At 35.1% G+C, this 17915-nt stretch overlaps 1 protein-coding gene across 3 annotated transcripts in view; it reads right to left on the bottom strand.

Annotated features, from left to right (window-relative positions):
• The window catches only part of ARL6 (ADP ribosylation factor like GTPase 6), a 42739-nt gene extending 33079 nt beyond the window's left edge, over window positions 1–9660 (bottom strand). For 2 of the 3 annotated variants that reach the window (XM_044251186.1, XM_044251188.1), the window contains exons 1-3: window positions 9245–9660; window positions 6453–6602; window positions 118–179 (exon numbers count right to left, since the gene is read on the bottom strand). In XM_044251186.1, coding sequence (XP_044107121.1) covers window positions 118–179; window positions 6453–6575 — 185 coding nt within the window. In that variant the 5' untranslated portion in view covers window positions 6576–6602; window positions 9245–9660. Of the gene's footprint in view, window positions 1–117; window positions 180–6452; window positions 6603–7783; window positions 7886–9244 lie in introns of all 3 variants that reach the window. The other variant, XM_044251187.1, reaches the window with a different exon arrangement.
• Window positions 9661–17915: the final 8255 nt, after the last annotated feature.

The raw sequence follows: 17915 nt of genomic DNA, 5'->3' as shown, positions 1-17915 counted from the left end.
CTATGGACTTCTGAAACAAATTACTTTTTCTAAGAGTAGAAAGAATGACTAGGTAGATCTAATAATATCACTTTTCACCCACAACCTCTTAGTCACAAGTATAATAAAGTGAATTACCTGGATGATTTGAATTTCTCTATGTTGAATCCTATGGTTGGAACTATATCTTGTGATTGAGCCTTCAAGAGAAAAGATAAATTGAGAAATCTGCAACTACAAAAGATGAATTTTTCCTTGGGCTAAAAAAAGCATCCAGGTTTCCAATTCTAAAATTTGTCACTGAGGAGATGACAATTAAACAAAACTATAATTTTTGCAGTGGGATCACTGTGTGTGAATTCTTTACAGAAGCTCAAGGTTTACTAATTATGAAATGTTTATATCTTAATTCACATTTTGTGGCTTGCTGCAAGTTCCCATAGCTGTATTGTGGATTCATGAGTCATTCTGAGTTCACATATATATATATATAGTTTATATATATATATACTGTGGACTGTTCTCATGTCTAGATGGTAAATCTACATGGTCCCTGCTTTCATGGAGCTTATTATCTAGAGAAAGTAAACAACAGTAACCAAGTAAACTACAAGTGAACATGATTTCAGACAGTGCAGTGAAAGGTGAATTGGGGATGGGAGGCGGTGGGGGAGGAGGGTTGGTATGGGGAATGGGCAAAGGATGCTGTGAGAAAAAGTCTCTCTGAGGAGGTCATATCTGACCCAAGAGTGAATATGAAAAAGGAGAAAAGTTATGACAAGATCTTGGTAAAGAACATTCCAGTCAAAGGAATTAGCCAGTACAATGACCCTAATGCAAGCAGGAACTTGCCACTCAGGCAAAGTATAAGGCCTGTATGTCTAAAATGTCCTGAGTAAGGCAGACAGCTATATGTTACAAAGAGCTGTGGAGCCTTGAAGGCCATGGTGGGGAATTCTGTATGGAGAAGAGATTACAAGGCGGCAAGAGTACACCAGGAGATCTGTTAGCAAGTCCCACAGGCAATTAAAACACCTTAAACTGACAAGACATCAAACACCTCCTAACACTTCCACCATCAAAACTATTCCTCCTTTTGAATAAAAAACACCATCTACTTTCTGTTAACCTATGAGTCACTCTTGACTCCTCCTTTTCTTACAATTTTTTTTATATAAACATTCTCAAGTTGGTCCTATCTCACTAACTTAGTTCAGGCCCTTATCATTTCTTGCTTTGATTTACTACAAAAACCTTCTAATTACTCCTAATCATTAATGTGCTTCCTTAGACTTAGCTACTCAACTTCTCCAAACCTTAGTTTTCTCAAATGTGAAATTTATTATTATCTTTAACTTTTAAAGTTATCATGATAATTAAATGAGTTACTGAATGCAATATACTCAACACAGTGTCTGGTCCACTGGACGTACTCAGCAAATACTAAACAAATACCAGAAGTATACTGTCATTGACTTCAGTCTTTTCCAATTTTCTCTATACAGCCACAGTACAACTTTAAAAGAAAAACAAAAAACAAAAAAACCTTTAATTCATTATGTTGCATTTGTGTGAAAACAGGAGTAGAGGGTAAATTGTTGCTCCAAACCATTATGTTCAATTTGGTAGTCCACTTCTGGAAATTTAAAATTCAAATGAAAAGACAGCAGCTGAAAAGTCACTGGAACTTAACCACCTTAGAAGTAATGTAGTAGTGAAAAGGCCTCTCTGGAGATGCCTGGTTTTGCCTTTCTAAAGCTTGTTTATTCAGCTTTTCTTTCCATCCTGTGAGCTGCCTTATTCTTCCAAAAATATCATTCTGTTTATGTTAGAATTTATTTCCTGCCATTCAGAGTCCTGCCTCAGTCCTTACGGTTTCTTCACTGCACAAAAACTTTGGAATAGTTTCCTAACTTTTGTTGTCCCAAAATACTTCACTGTTTTGACTTTTGATTTTGATCACAATTGTGAAAAAATCACCAGTTATTACTATTAGCAAAAAATCACCAGTTATTACTATTAGCAAAAAATACTAGTAATAAAAAAGTGAGGAGGGACGCCTGGGTGGCTCAGTTGGTTAAGCAGCTGCCTTCGGCTCAGGTCATGATCCCAGCGTCCTGGGATCGAGTCCCGCATCGGGCTCCTTGCTCTGCAGAGAGCCTGCTTCTCCCTCTGCCTCTGCCTGCCACTCTGTCTGCCTGTGCTTGCTCTCTCGCCCTCTCTCTCTGATACATAAATAAATAAAATCTAAAAAAAAAAAAAAAAAAGTGAGGAAATTAAATGTTTAAAGAAATCTCAGAAAATATACCTCAAAATAGTAGCCCTATCTTCACTGAACAGTAATTAGAACACTTGTCTAGCCTCCCCACAATCACCCAACTTCTTCACAGACTTTTTTTGTTTCCCAGAGCTTCTCTTTTAACTTGCTGTTCTACTTAACAAGGATAAAATTAATCAACTTTCTTCCCATCACTTTTTTTTTTTTCTTTTAAGGATAGAGAGAGAGAGTATACATCAGCAGGAAGATAGGGAGAGGGAGAGAACATAAATCTGGATGATGTGGTAGTATGACAGGATTTATGCTGGCAAAGGGAGATAATGCAAATTGTGGAAAAAAGGTACTTATAGGGTACATTTCTAAGAAAACACACTTAAGACCAGATTCTTGAGTCATCAAGTTAAAATGCCTCCCCACCCTCTCATCAGTTTAGAAAACACCAGCAACCTCAATACATTGACAATAAATAAGCATTAAGATAGCCTAAAGCCAGTTTGTGTCCAGAAGTATCTAGTTATCTAGAAATTGATTTTACCCACAAAAAATAAGAGACACAACTATAAAATGAGTTATGTGATTTTTTTTGCATTGTAGATTTCTGTAATTAACTTAATTCATTAAAAATTATGTTTCTAATAGTGGATGTAAGTTCACAAGAGATTTCTTCAATTCAGATACATGGAGGAAACAAGTGTTTTATCTATACCTGTGTGATAGAAGTTTTGAGGTCTTTAAGAAATTCTATTTCAAGTGGTCTTTTGGCTATCAACACCAAATTAAAAACAAAAACAAAACAAAACAGAAAAAAAAAAACGCAAAGCAACTTAACTGTGCTCTCAGGATCTAAAGGATAATTGACTAAAGATTAAGTCTCAGAAAGTGGTATCAGAAAATAGGTGTTCCCCTTAAAATAGCCCTATAGCAAGTCTAGGCTAGTTCCATAATTTACCAGAGATAACAGAGAAGCAGGGATGTTGGAAAGCATTGGAAGATTAATTTAAAAAGCCTTATTTATTGGCTGTGCACCCAGGTTTTCCTGCAGGCTCTCCCTAACTAATGTGGTGCATTAGACAGGGTTAAGAGGTCACAAGGCCAGTCTGAAATGGGGTATTAGAGTATTTTAAGATCACAGACAGAGTACATGGTATTTCCTCTTTCTGCCCCAAATCCCTAGAAATGACAAAAGAAATTATGAAAAAAAAAATCCCTAAGTAGGTTAAAAAATAAGAGCAAGTGTCTTTAAAAGTATATCCTTGTTCAGAGAAGAAAGGTATTCCCATTCATATCCAAGATTATTCCTATGGGAATAACCATGTCTTGGAAAATCACTATACTATTAGGGATGATGGAAAGAGACTGTAATTTCTATGTTGTTTTTTGAATGTTATTTCTGCCAATTTGAGTACAGCAGACATTGGGGAACTGGTCCATTTTGTGGCTATATATTATTTTTAAGAGAAGGAAAAGTGAGGGGGTGGGAGAAGGAGAGAGGAAATCCCAAGCAGGATCCACGCTCGGCACACAGCCTGATATGGAGCTCAATTCCACAACCCTGAGAGATCATGACCTGAGCCAAAAACAAACAAGAGTCAGATGCTTAACTGACTGAGCCACCACAGCACCATTTTGTGGCTATTAATGGTGGCTCCGGTTTCCGTTATATTCTACCTATTTGAGAGTAATTTTTTTAAAAGATTTTATTTATTTATTTGAGCAAGATAGAGATAGAGAGAGAGATCGCTTCTCAGCCTTTTGGCTAAGATCAAGTGTAGAGATGGGGGGGGAGGGGCAGAGGGAAAGGGAGAGAATCTGGAGCAGACTCTGTGTCTCAAGAGCTCAGAGCCCGACAGAGGGCTCAATCCCAGGACCCTGAGATCATGACCTGAGCTGAAATCAAGCATCAAGACACTTAACCCATAGCCACCCAAGACTAGTTAAATTTTTTTTTTTTAACTTTTGAGGCAATTCCTTAATGTAGAGAAAAATGCAAACCCCTCTGATAGAATAGGCCCTTAACCTAAAAATACTTCCTTATACTCTTGCTTACTGCTAATAGGTTCACCTACAGAAGTTCAGGTCACCAGTCACTGAGATTCTTAAGCATTAACCCAGCCTGATCTGCTCACAGCTGATCTACAGTACTGATTACGGACCAAAGCACAACTGGGTATGGTTCTACTTTTAACATATACTCACTGTTCTCTTAAGTTCAATTCTGGACCCCATTCAACTGTGTAGGATGCTTTATCTCCCTCTTAAGAACTGATAAATTTCTTGTAATCACCTAGATCAGGAGACAGATTTCTAATGTATGTGGGCTTTTTTAACCTTTTCCCCCTATTTCACATATAGAAAAAACTTCATTAAATGATATTTCTCTAACTCACCTCCTTCAATTTATTCCTCTCCATGGGTAGAGAATTATTCCTTTGTTCAGTTTGTGGGATAAAACTGAGCATTCTTGGTTCTGCCTCTCTCTACTCTCTCATTTGAGTGCCATATGCCTATCACAAGCATGCACTCTCATCTAATCTTAGCCAAGAAATGACTCTAGAAGAGTAGGATCTTTCCCCAAGGAGGAAACCCCAAAGTTTTGGGAGGTCAATCTCAATACAATAGAGTGTTAGCAAGTCCTCTAAACAGACCTAACCCTTGCCCTCCAAAATTAAATAAAGCTGATATTTTTTATCTTTGCCTGACTTCAGCATGTATACCTCAGCTGACTCCCAATTCAGCTGAGGAACTCCTTAAAACACCTAAATTGCCTTCCAAATCCATTTTTGGTTTCTTATCCTGACCACCTCACACTAACTCCCATCTGAAAATACACCAGCAGTTAGCTATTCTTATGTGGTAAACTCCTCTATGTAGAAGGGAATAATGACCAGGAAAAAAAAAAAAAGAAAGAAAGAATGGTGTTTTTGTATTTCAGAGCAATCTCCAAAGGTAAAACTGTAGCTACTGCAAAAGAAAATGGAGTAGTAAGGTTGCTTATTCTGCCCAACCCAAAACACTGTTTGGAGGCAACTACCATATTTAGGAGCAATTATTTCCCATTCTCTAGCCATTTACTCATTAACAGTATCAGCTTCTTAGTTTCTGCCCTATCTGTATGTAGTTTATATTATTTTTTCACTCTACATTTTTCATTAATTCACTAATGGCTTTTGCCTAAATAAGTGTATTTACAACTGTAAATGTTAGTTGTCTATCCAATAACCATCCTCCTCTTCTTCCATAGTTATAAGACCCCTATTATTTTTGGAAGCAGCAGTATGACCTGCTTTAAAAAAAAAAAAATCCAGCTTCATTTACAGATAAGGGTAGCCAATGAGACAGAAGTTAGGAATCATTACTTGGTGCTTCTGGGTAAGTTCTTTAAAGAAGGCTTATTTAGCAAGTGGGCCTCTTCTTTTGCCTTGGTTCTTTTTTCCTCCATGAGATTTAGAATACAGGTAACCAAGGTGACCATGTGGAGATCTTGAAGATGAAAACGGGCACTTAGAACAGCAGGAAAGGAAGATAGAAGATGCCTAGATGTCTCATGACTGACTACATAGATGCACTACCAGCCCTGGAAGACCTCCTCTGGACTTACTTAGATTAGAAAAAGAAGGTTCTATCTTATTTAGTCTACTGTTATAAGGGTTTTCTTTTTAGGTAGCAAAAATCCATCTTCTATGTACCATGTGTTGAATGTGCTAGCTTTATTTATTTTTCAATTATTAAAATTACATGTTCATATACTTATTACTTAAATGACTTAAAGTCATTCTGCATATTATCACTGATATGCATACCACACTCCTGGGAAGCTGCTAATTATCCACTGAACCCATAAAAATGATTCACCATTCCCTTTGTTTTGTTTCTCTTGTAAAGAGGGAGCCAAAAAGAAAGCAATGCTACCTAAAAGCGAATTTCACAAATTTGTTAGGATTTTTTAAGAAAAAAAGGCATTTGGAAAATATTCTAGATTAAATAATCAAGACTCACCTATATATCTGCATAAAATACACTGTAAATTATGTCTGATTGACATTTATTACTTTAAGGTACTACAAGTTAATAGGATTTCAAAATATGACTATATGAATAATGATGGCAATAATTACTGCAATAACATGCAAAAATAATTCTGCATGTTAACTTTCTCTAACAGAAAATACATAAAGCATCTAACAAAGATACTTACATTTGAAGGTTTAAGTTTGTTAATGATTGTTGTTTTGCCACTATTATCCAGCCCAAGGCACAAAACATGAACCTCCTTCTTCTTTAGGCCAAGCAAGCCTGAAAGTCTGTCTAGCAATCCCATATTGTGATTCAAATATTTACAAACCAGCTACAAATTAGAAAGTAAAGATATATCAATCACAGGCAACTTAGGTCTGGAAAATATAAGCATGAGCATAAAAAAAATTTAATAATTTAAAGACACAATCAGAAAAGCCATGTCAATGTAGCATTGTATTTACTAAACAAAGTTTAAGCTGATTAGCACAAAGGACCTTATCTGAACTGCAGATTGGCAGCTTATATCCATCCCTAGGCAACACAAAGAACAATGCCCTTGAAATAGCTGTATATGTCTTCTGATAAATTATAATATTTAGGATAAAAATATTGTTAAACTCAGTATAATATGGAGTCTGCCACTTGTGATCTTGAAAGTATCTGCAGCCTTTCTAGAAATCCAGAACAATGTATGGGCAAAGGAGTCCATGTACAGCCTAATGCTAAAGTTCAGAAAATAGAAGGCAGATCAGAAATGAGAAAAACTAAGATTTTGGTTACACTATTTGAGCTAAATACATCTTCTGAAGCCAACCCCATTGTAGTACTATGCAATAATCTGAAGCAATAACTATTAAATTCACTGATTTGTTTGTTTGCTTGATTATATCTGGTTTAAGTTGCATTTTCTATCAAGTGAAACAAATACTAACAGATATATTTACTTTAATATATACTATATTGCTACAAATATCGCTTGCTCATAGCCTGCTATGAACTTTCCAAATGAAACTTTCTAAAGGGGTTCCTCTTGGGTCCATCACTCCCCAAAACATTATCATGGGAGAAGAGAGATATACTTGTTGCCAGCCCTCAACTGGTGCAGGGACTGCTACAGCAATGACTACAATCTGCCTACATCCCAAATATTTCCCATTACTCTCCTAACCACCATTTTCAAAGTTCTCTAAATATTCATCTAATTTGATTGATTTATTCTCCTCTCCATCTAAAGTTCCAGAAGCCTGTCATCCCACAACTCCTTCAGTATTTTTTACCTCACACTATCCTAAGCAAGGCCCATACCTTGAAGGATGTGAAGCTGCAGCAACTTAAATGATGAGGTTTCCAAGACAACGCATCAAAAGGAAGCTGCATCATGGATTTTTGCTAAGACCCCTTGGGGGAGCATACTGATAGAAATTTCAAAACCAAATTTCAATGATGTGCAGAAAAGGGCAGGCACAGTGCACCACAAGAGCATGGGGCCTATGAGAGATTCACACTTGCCTTATCTAAGGGATGGGTCCGATTTCAGGTTCTCCATTTGTACCACTTTTCTCCTTGTGTTAGAGACTCAAATCTCACTCAATCCATTCCTTTAAATCTCAGCTTAAGGAACATTTGTAGAATCAACAATACGTTAGCCTTCTAAACCATGAAATAACTTATTACACAGACTACTTTAGTTCAAAAGTAAATTTGCTATCCTCACTTTGCTATTTATTGTACTGAACATATTGATAAGAAGATAATATCTTACTCCTGAAGCAAATAATACATTATATGTTAACTTTAAAAAAAAAAATCTTGTTTTCCATTTTCCATACAATTTTGAACAAATTTTTTAAAAAATGACCACTTCTCACATCATCATCCTCTGGGCATCCACTAGAAAGCACTGTCAAACACTTGATACTTGAATATTCACTTTCCAAAGAACACTGGATTGTGATTTTCCAGCCCTTTTTCATGGATTATTAAAACTAATGCTTGTTAATAAAATATTTTGGGACATACACTTTAGAAGTCAATTGCTCTAAAAGATGTTAATTATAGCCTTATACATATATGTTTCTATTTCTTAGTAATCATACATTTCTGTAACTTTTTACTTTTCCCATGTATGAAAGGAGGAAAGATAACAATTTAAGCCACTCAACATTTGTTCACCATGCCCTACGCGCACAATGGGAGATAAAGTTTTATGTAGCTCCCTATGCCTAAAGCCATGATTTGCAACTTTGGCTGCACACTGGAATCAACTATTGAATTAGTATTTCTGGTGATGGGATTAGGGCATCAGTATTTTTAAAAAACTACAAGTATTTCTGATGTACAGTTACTACAGAGAACTGCTGGCTTTCAGAACGAAGTCCACGTGCAGATTTTAGGGTTCAATCTGGCTCTGCTCTATCCTTAATTTTTTCTTATCTTACTGTTTTACTGCGCACCAGCCAATCAAATTCTCCTGGTTGTTATCTGAGAAACTGCTTTCTAAAGGATTACTTGTTGCCAGAAAAGTCTTGAAGAATTAGGATGTTATCCACAGTAAAGAGCTTGGAAGGTAGTAAGCCGCAGACAGTGGCAGGGCAAAGAAACACACCATGAATGGTACTGCGTAAACTTAAAAAAAAAAAAAAAAAAGTTCCTAGAGTGAATTATAGCACATATTCAGTACTTCAAACATTTTTATTCTGTTTGTTCTTGATGAAATTTCAAACATTTCCCACACACTAAATAAAAACACGAATCTGGGCAGTGATAAAACCGAACAAATTCGCCCAAACCATGAGCCTTCTGAGATCCCTAGTACTAACCGCACAAATCCTCTGTCCTCTTCCACCTCTTTAGAAACGGTACGGAGTGAAAAACAGTAAAGAGCAAAGTGCAATTCCAAAACGCGACAGGAGCGGTGCCGGTGGCGGTGGCACTGGCTACAAAACAAGGGCGGAGGGAGCGGGAAGATACCTGGTTTTTGAAGTCAATCCTGCGGACCCAGGGGCTGAAGAGAACAGGAAAGGACCACTCGCTCGTATCCGTTTGTGGGATAAATATCGGGCGTCTCTCAGCCTTCGTCTCTATGCCGCCTCTGTAAGAATTCCTGCTCCTGAGCAATGCTGCTTTTACAAGTTGGGTGAATCCACTGCCTATGCCTCAGCTGGAGCATCCGTGGCTGGGCCGGCGCCTAGGCGCGTGGGGTTCCCTTGGCAACCGGACGTGCTTCCGGTCCCTAAGCCACGCCTCCTTGAACTTCTGAGTGTAGCCTTGGTGCTCTTGTTTACAGGATTGGAGAGCTCCGAGCTCCGGAGAACGTCAGAGGCACACAGAGGAGTATTAAAGGTGTGAAGACAAGTGGCGGGGTGAACGGCCGCCTTCTTGCGAAGAGAAGCGGCGTCCGAGTGGAGCATGATGGGAGTTGTAGGCGTGCGCACAGCCTGCTGGGAAATGCTTGGCGTCGCGTTTGCTGCGTGCGCTTCTTTCCGCCCACGTCCTTCTCAGACTCGCAGGAAAACATCTGCAATTCCTGCACGCTGGGGTGGGCGAGGAAGAACCTCTGCGTTTTTACCGGGCACGCGCAGAGCGTGGTGGCAACGGCCGAAGAACACAGCTGGAGACGCGTGCGCCAGTTTCCCCGCTGCCCCTCGCACGGGGGCTTTCCGGGGTCTTACGGGCCACAGACCCTGGAGCCCTGAAAACTGTTACTGTGGGTGGGGAGTGGAGATTACACTGGTGTGAAAAGTCGGAAGCGTGACTTGGCAGAGGAAGTATGCCTGTACCCTGGCTTCTTAGCTGTGTGATCGCCTAAAGAGATTTACACTAGCCGTAATCGGTGATGAGATTACTGTCACCAGAATCAAATCCGTGGGTGGTTAGGAGAAGAATAGTCTGAATGCTCAACGTTAACTACCTTTTAAAATTGCACTGGGATTTTATAGTAGCAGTGATACTCCAGTTGAAAATATTTAGATTTACTTATTTTTCCACATTTTTATAACATTTTCCAAGGGACAGACTACATTTGGAATAATCTTTCAACCTACCTAGCCTCACCCTTCCCACCACCCACACCAATAAGTGGTTTTCATGGATGAAACCCTTCCTCTTGAATTTTCATCCACAGTTTCCTTTTTGGCCGGGAGTATGGGACACCACCCCCCCCACACACACCCCCACCAAACAGACACACACTAGCTAGGGTTATGTTTTTACCACCCTGCCTGATCTTTGGCCCATTAATTAATTTTACCTATTAAGCGGACTAGGACGGTGAAAAAAGACTACAAGAATTATATAAAATTAATGAGGGGAGTGTTTATGTGGATGATTATAGGGGGATGTTTTTGTTGTTGTGTTTCCAAATTTGTAACAGCGGTTGTTTTACGATGAAAAAGAGTATGGTTCTGGGTAAGTGACTCTTGAAAGGCTAAAACTAACAAAAACCCAATAGTTCTATATTCCAAAATGTTTACAATGTCCTTAAAAAAAATTGGGAATATGGATATATTCTTCCTAACTGTGTGGCCTTAAGCCATTTAACACTTCTCCATGCTTTAGCTTCCTCACTTTCAAAAATACACTATCTCATTTGGTAGTTTTGAGGATTGAATAGATTTAAAAAGTATATTGTTTGGCACATAGTAGGTGTTCAGTAAACAAGTTCCTGTTTTCCTTTATCCTGAAATTTTTATTATATGGATAGGATTTGACCCAATTCCTAAATATTCTGGTTCATTAACTTCTGACTGTAAATCCATTTTCAGGGAAGTATTGATTTATTTTCTTTGTGTCGGGCATTTGTGATTCATTTTGATGAGAAATGGAAGCTAATTTCCTTGTAGCCTGAATATGACTTTTTTTTTCTTCTTAGAGTTAAGTAGAAATCTTACGTTTCAGAAAATGTTGTTGTGCAGACTTATTTTTTCCTGTTTGGAGTTAGTATTTTCTGCCCTTAGGTTTTCTATTATTGCTTAGTACAAAACATTTGGTGAAAACTGGAAATCTGATGGGGAGATTGGATATCCAACTTTTCAGTAAATTTAGGCAGATACATAATTCTTTGACAAAAAAATAGATAAGTAAATTGTTATCTTAGATAAGTGTAGTTGGTGTGATGGCTTATCATTAGAGATGAAATAGTGAAACCCACAGTGTACTCAATAACATAGAAAATGCTAGTTTTAAGAATATGTAAAAGTTTAAAAACAAATATTTCATATGGTTGAATCTGCGTTTTGGTACTTTGTGAACTGAAACTGCTTTTGAGTACTGAAAAGCTCAGCATAAAAATTACTCTACTTGATTTAATAAGTTAGTTTGGCTGTCTTCATTTTATTATAAGGGTGAGAAGATTTAAAAATGGCATGTAATTTTCTGAGGCTACTTAAAATACCTGTATAAGAGAAGGAAACTTCAGGTATTTTATAACCAGCTTTAAGAAATGTAGTAGAAGAATTATAAAAGAGTTAAGTCTAAAATGATGACAACAACACTATTCTGATTAACTGAGGCACTTTTTATGTGTTTTCTTACCAGCAGCTTTTAAAAGAATATAGAAAATCCCTAATTCATAATTTATTGCACATTTTTGGAATGAGTGCTGAGGCGTAAAGCCATGAGTAGTTGGACTTTTTGTATGTTTTTTGGTCATTTGCAATTTATGTACAGTATTACCTCTGCAATGAACAATTTAATTTATTTAAGCTCACAAAATAGTTTGTCAGTATTAAATCACTACAAAAATGTGTATCCATTTATAGTGATTTATGTGATTTTATGCCTTGACACTAATGATGTTAATTATTTTGAAAAATTACAGCTATTATTTTGCATCCAGAATTATATATCTAAAGAGCATCTAGATTTAAGAGATTAAAAATGAATTATATTTAATATTCATTAATACAACAGTACAAAAAAGTCACAGATTTAACCACCAGAACTGTTACTTTTATTTGCTAATAGGTATTTTAATAAACAGGCTTACTCCATCTGTAAGACCCTGGTAATGCCTCTTAGGAAATCATAGAAAAATAAAATACAATAATTAGTAATTTGTACTTTGTACAAAAATCTTATTATGTTGCTCAGCAGGTAGTTTTGCTGAACACCATATTCTTTCAGCAAATAGATAGATGACGTATGTAATGCAATCAACCACAAACAATCCCTCATTGAGAGCTGAGCATTCTATAACACTATTACTTGTAAGCATGCCAGCACATGAAAATTTACATGGAACATTGTAATATTACAGTAGATTTTTATAAGATGAAAACAATGCCACCTTGAAGTAAATGTGGACTACTTCACTGCTATAGCAAAGTAGATAATAGGTAGGATTGCAGTTCAATTGTTAACACCCTTTTACTGTGTTTATCTCTCTATAATCTTGTTTTACAACCAGAAAAGAGAACATAGTCTGTGTAAGGAACCTGAGTGGAAGGCATATATTGAAGCTCTAAATAGATACCAAAGAGAAACAGTAATAACAAAGAGAAAAAAATACGGTGCTGTACTTCCTTATTCTCACAAAGAGATCCTTTCCCCCTTTTATAAGAGGAGAGGAGTACACTGCTAAATCCATAATTAGTGATAATTAACTTTATGACAGGTTACAGAGAGATACATTTTAAAAATCATATTCATACTTCTAGGAAGGAGAAACGTTTTCAGCTGCAGTTTTTCATTAGTCAAATATTGCTCTTTGAGGGATTAAATGCCTCAACCTAGACAGATGTTATCTAGGTATTTTATTTAAATGTACTATTAAGTATTAAATTAAACTTTTTAGGATTTGTGCTACAAAGAGTTTTATAACTATTTTATTTTTAATTCACTGCAACTGTCGACATCTACCATTTAATATTTGACATGGCCATTTAAATATTAAGTGTTTAATCAAATACATATTCATATGTACATGTACATCTTTATATTTTTGTCTATGCTAAAACAGCAAAAGAATGGAGAGCAATCTTATTCCATTAATCACAATCTAATTTACATCAAATCCATATGCACCTATACATTCAACACATTGAATTACATACATCCTATCCAGAAATAAAGATCCAAGCACAGTTAAAAGATCACATCCTTCCAATAGGATAGAGAGGGCACAATGAACAAAACAACCATATTGCCCATGTGTTTCTCCTAAATGACAGATAGTCCTGATGATTTTCATATGAAAACAAAACAAAATAAAAGTATTGTTTTACTAAATGGTTAGAGCCTGTTTGCCTCCTTTTTTTTTTTTTTTAATTCAGATGGGAGCTCAAAACTCTCCCAAAAAAGTATTTTAAGAAAACTGCCAGCTTGAGTATATAATACACATCTTTCAAGATTAAACTAATTTTAATTTTCATAGGTTTTGAATTAGAATAGCTACAAAATATTTCTGCCTTTTACTCCGTGATAGACAAAAATAAACAACAAAACATGAGACATATGTATGGCATTGAGAAGTCCTCACTTAATTTCTACATTATGGAAAAGAGAACGCTAGAGTCCTCAGAAAGCACAGAATTACTTTGGGTCCTTCAAATAAGATATCTCAAAAATATTCAGTAAGAATGGCTTTAAAATATTTTATACATCTTTTCCCCATGGTGTATTACATACACACAAATACCCACTCACTGTGTTTATGTATATATGCACGTGTGTGTATATATATGTACACATATATACATATATACACATATATATGTATATATAGTTCACTTTTCCCCTTTCCAACTACTTCTACCTCTCTTCCAATCTATACTCTTCCCATTCTGCATATTGACTTTTATGTCAATGGTAAATAGAACTACTCACATAGTAACATTCTTACCTTTCTACCACACATCTACCAACCTATCTGCAATTTTGTCTTCCCTCCGACTGCAGTTCTGTCTCCTCCTATTGAAAACTAATCTCCCTACTTACACTATGAATCCTAACCCTTCTACCTTTCAAGATATTTTCTATTATTATATTTTTTCTTGCATAATCATAATGTTTTCCCCTTTCTACCAGATCATTCTCATTAGTATATAAATACACTCTAGCATCTTTTCTCTAAACACACACACACACACACACACACCAAAAAACCTCTCTCGACTCTGTATCTCCCTCCAGCTACTGCCCCATTTCTTAGAGTAAAATTTGTTGATAAAGTTGTTTATAGATACTGACTCCACCAGCTTTCCTACAATCTCTTAATCCACTTCAATCAGATTTTGACTACACTATTTCATAGAGACTGTCCTTGTCAAGGTCACCAATAACTGCCATGTGCCAAATCTGTGGCTACTTATAAGCATTTAATCCAGATGACCAGTTGGATTTCTTTTTTCTCTACCTTACCTTATACTCCTTAGTGTCCCAAGGTTGACTTCCAATTCTCCGTCTAACTTCCACAAATGGGAATGCCTTAAACCTCAATTGCAGCCCACTTCTCTACCTTATAGACTTTTCCCAGGTAATTTCAAAATTTTAAACATCATTTATATATTAATGACTTCCAGATCTTGATGTCTATCCCTGATTGCTCCTTGGAACTCTTTTATACACATGTTCTCTCCATTTGAATATCTAACAGGCATGTCAGGCATTATGTAGCTAAAACCTCACTCTCGATTTTTCCCCTTCAAACTGATTCTCCCCACTAGAGCTTAGTCTCTCACTCCCCAAATAATATAATTTATCTTTGATTTTTCTTTCTTTTTCAGACCTCAAACCCAATTCATTAAGAAGCCCAGGGTTCAAACATAGCCCAGTTTCCACTTCTCTCTATCTTTACTACTTCCACTTTAACAAAAGCCAACTTTTTTTTTTCCTGCTTAAACTATTGCCGTAGCCTCATAAATGTTCTTTCACTGCTGTCTTATTTTGCCTTTCCTTCAGTTCTTCTGCTGCATACTAAGCACACCCTTCTCTCTACCTTCAAACACACCAAACTCACACACATTAAGTTGGTCTTTCTGCCTGGAATGTTCTTGCCTCCAATCTTCTCTTGACAGGTTCCTTCATACTTTTCAGACAACAGTTTAAATGTCACATTCTCGGAGAAAATTTCTTTTACCATTTAATGTAAAAACCACAGTCATGCTATGTAACTTTATTGCTTTTAATTATCAACATAACATTTCTTTTTTGAGTACCTCTACCACTGGAAGATCAATTCCATGAGGCAGGGGCTTTTGCTTATCTTCGTCACTCTGTATTTTCACTGCTTAAAAACAGGACACGGATAGTGACAGTGTTTAATGAACATTAGTTAATGGAACAAACGAACTTATGGATAAATATACTTAAAGTAAATCAGTATGTGCTAATCTTAAAATTTAGGAATCATATAATTTTGGACCAGCAAACAGATAGAACTTCCTTTAATTTTTTTTTCTTTTGTTTCATTATATCTGTTTCTCATAGTGTCAGACCTTTGACTGGAGAAATCATGCTCTGTTGTTATTTTTTATATTAAACTATATTACCTAATTTTTTATTTAATGGTAGAGAGAAACTGTAAGTTGGGTAAAAGGAATGTTTTGCTTCCTCAAAGGGATTTTTGGAGACTCTGAAAGCAGTTTGTACAAAAATTGAATGGCCTTTCACTTTGTTTGTGGTATCCCATCGGTGAAATTTAAAAAACTGAATAAACAGTAAGTAGTGAGAATTAACTATAAAAATATATGTTCACTATTTTGAATACAAAAAGTCCAATATAAGATTTTCTTTTTGTATTTCTATTCATGAGAAACTAAGAGTTTGCCTTCTCCAGCAGACTTTATGAGACATCTGAATCATATTAGATAAAAAAAAAAAAACTTCAGAAATAATAACTTCTAACCACTGTGTTTTGGCATTTGGTTTTAACTCTTTGAGAACTGGAAAACTATAAGCATTATGAGACTGAATGGAAATATAATACATAAAGCAGCTCTTTTTTTTAATACTTGTAACAACTGAAAAGAGAAGGCAATCTCCTTGAAAGAATTTAAGCACTTTGACATCATATCATATAACATAAAATTAATATGCAGATACCACATTTTAAACATTTGAAACTATGTAAAATTTATATAATTGCATAAAAGCATAAATTGATTTAAAAGACTACTCTTCTTTTAACTCAATTCTTTTTATCTGCGTCTTATATAAACTTTTCACATTTAATAATACCAGAAGAAAAAACTCTTATTAATGAGAATGATTAGTTGATATGTATAAAATGCTTTGTCCAATATTCAATGTATTTTTTTACAAATTCTTTTATTATATATAGGTCTTAGAAATGAAAAGAATTAGTAATATGGAAATGTTAATAATTGTGATCATTTGGTTTATTAATAAAATTTTTTAAAATAAATTTTATTTTTGATATTTTGGCAAAATTTCTTATTTTATGTATCACTATATATTTTTAAAATATTAATAGATTTATTTAAATTAGAGATTCCCATCTTCAAAATGCATTTTAGTTTCAAAATTACCAAAATAGACATATGACAAAACTTTTGATCACTCTTTTCTGATAGTTTTTTTTAATGCGGTAATTAATAGTTTTGACAAAAAAAAAACCCTTCTGTTTGTGTTAGCCTTTTGTCTTTTCCTCAATTTTAATGGAAATTGGTCTGTTTCCAAGTTCTGCATTAATGCTCTGCCTCTGAGTTTTAAAAAAATAAGGTTATTATAGAAGGTTACATAACCAACATTTTAAGAAACGTTAAGAAACTATTAAAATAAAAATTAAGCTGTCAAAATTTGTACTGAATATAAAATTAAACCCAAGTATGGTTTATGAAAAATGTCCATAGATATTTATATCCTGTAGTTTTTCAGATTTTCAAAGAAACAATCTAAGATGGGATGTGATTAAGAAAGTGATTAATAATGTATCAGAAATAAAGCACATATAGTAATATTTAAAGTCAAATGTTACTCATTCATATTTGTTAGGACTGCTCAAATATTATGCCTTAACAAAAAAAATGTAAAAATGCCCCTATTTCACATTTTTTTTCTCTTAGAGGCCTAAAAAAACCCCCCAAATTATATGAAAACTCTATATTTGTAAGCAGATGAGGTTTTTGCATAGTATAGATATATTAATACAATTTTCTTTGAACGTGTATGATGTGGGAACATCACATTAAAGCAAATTAAGAACTTCAATGATAAACATTTATGCACATTAAGCCTTATTTTTCAAGCAGTGCAGGAATTTTAAAAATCCCCAGTCATTGTTTATTGTCATATTGTCTGTGAAATTCAGTATTATTCTAAAGATAGTTTTAAAGATATTGAAATAATAGCTTTAGATAAAATACCAATGAATATTCAAATAAGTTAGATTTAACAATGCTCACATCAATCACATGGACAGAAAAAATAGCTCATTCAGTTATAAATGTTAGCAAATGAGTAGCCATTGATTTTGTCATAGAGCTTCTAAAGACCACAATTTTAAGCAGATTTATTTCAAAGATAAAAATATGTGGCAGTAAGTAAAGCATGTACAGTCAAAGAAAAATTTTATTACAACTTAAATGATGATATTACTGGGTAAATAATTCTAAAGAGAGCAAAAGTTACTACTTTGCATGAGAAATGAGCTAACAGAATGAATTATATTCTAGCTTCTGAG

Source organism: Neovison vison, chromosome 6, assembly GCF_020171115.1.
Source record: "Neovison vison isolate M4711 chromosome 6, ASM_NN_V1, whole genome shotgun sequence".
NCBI lineage: Eukaryota > Metazoa > Chordata > Mammalia > Carnivora > Mustelidae > Neogale > Neogale vison.
This window is presented reverse-complemented; position numbering and strand designations above follow the sequence as displayed.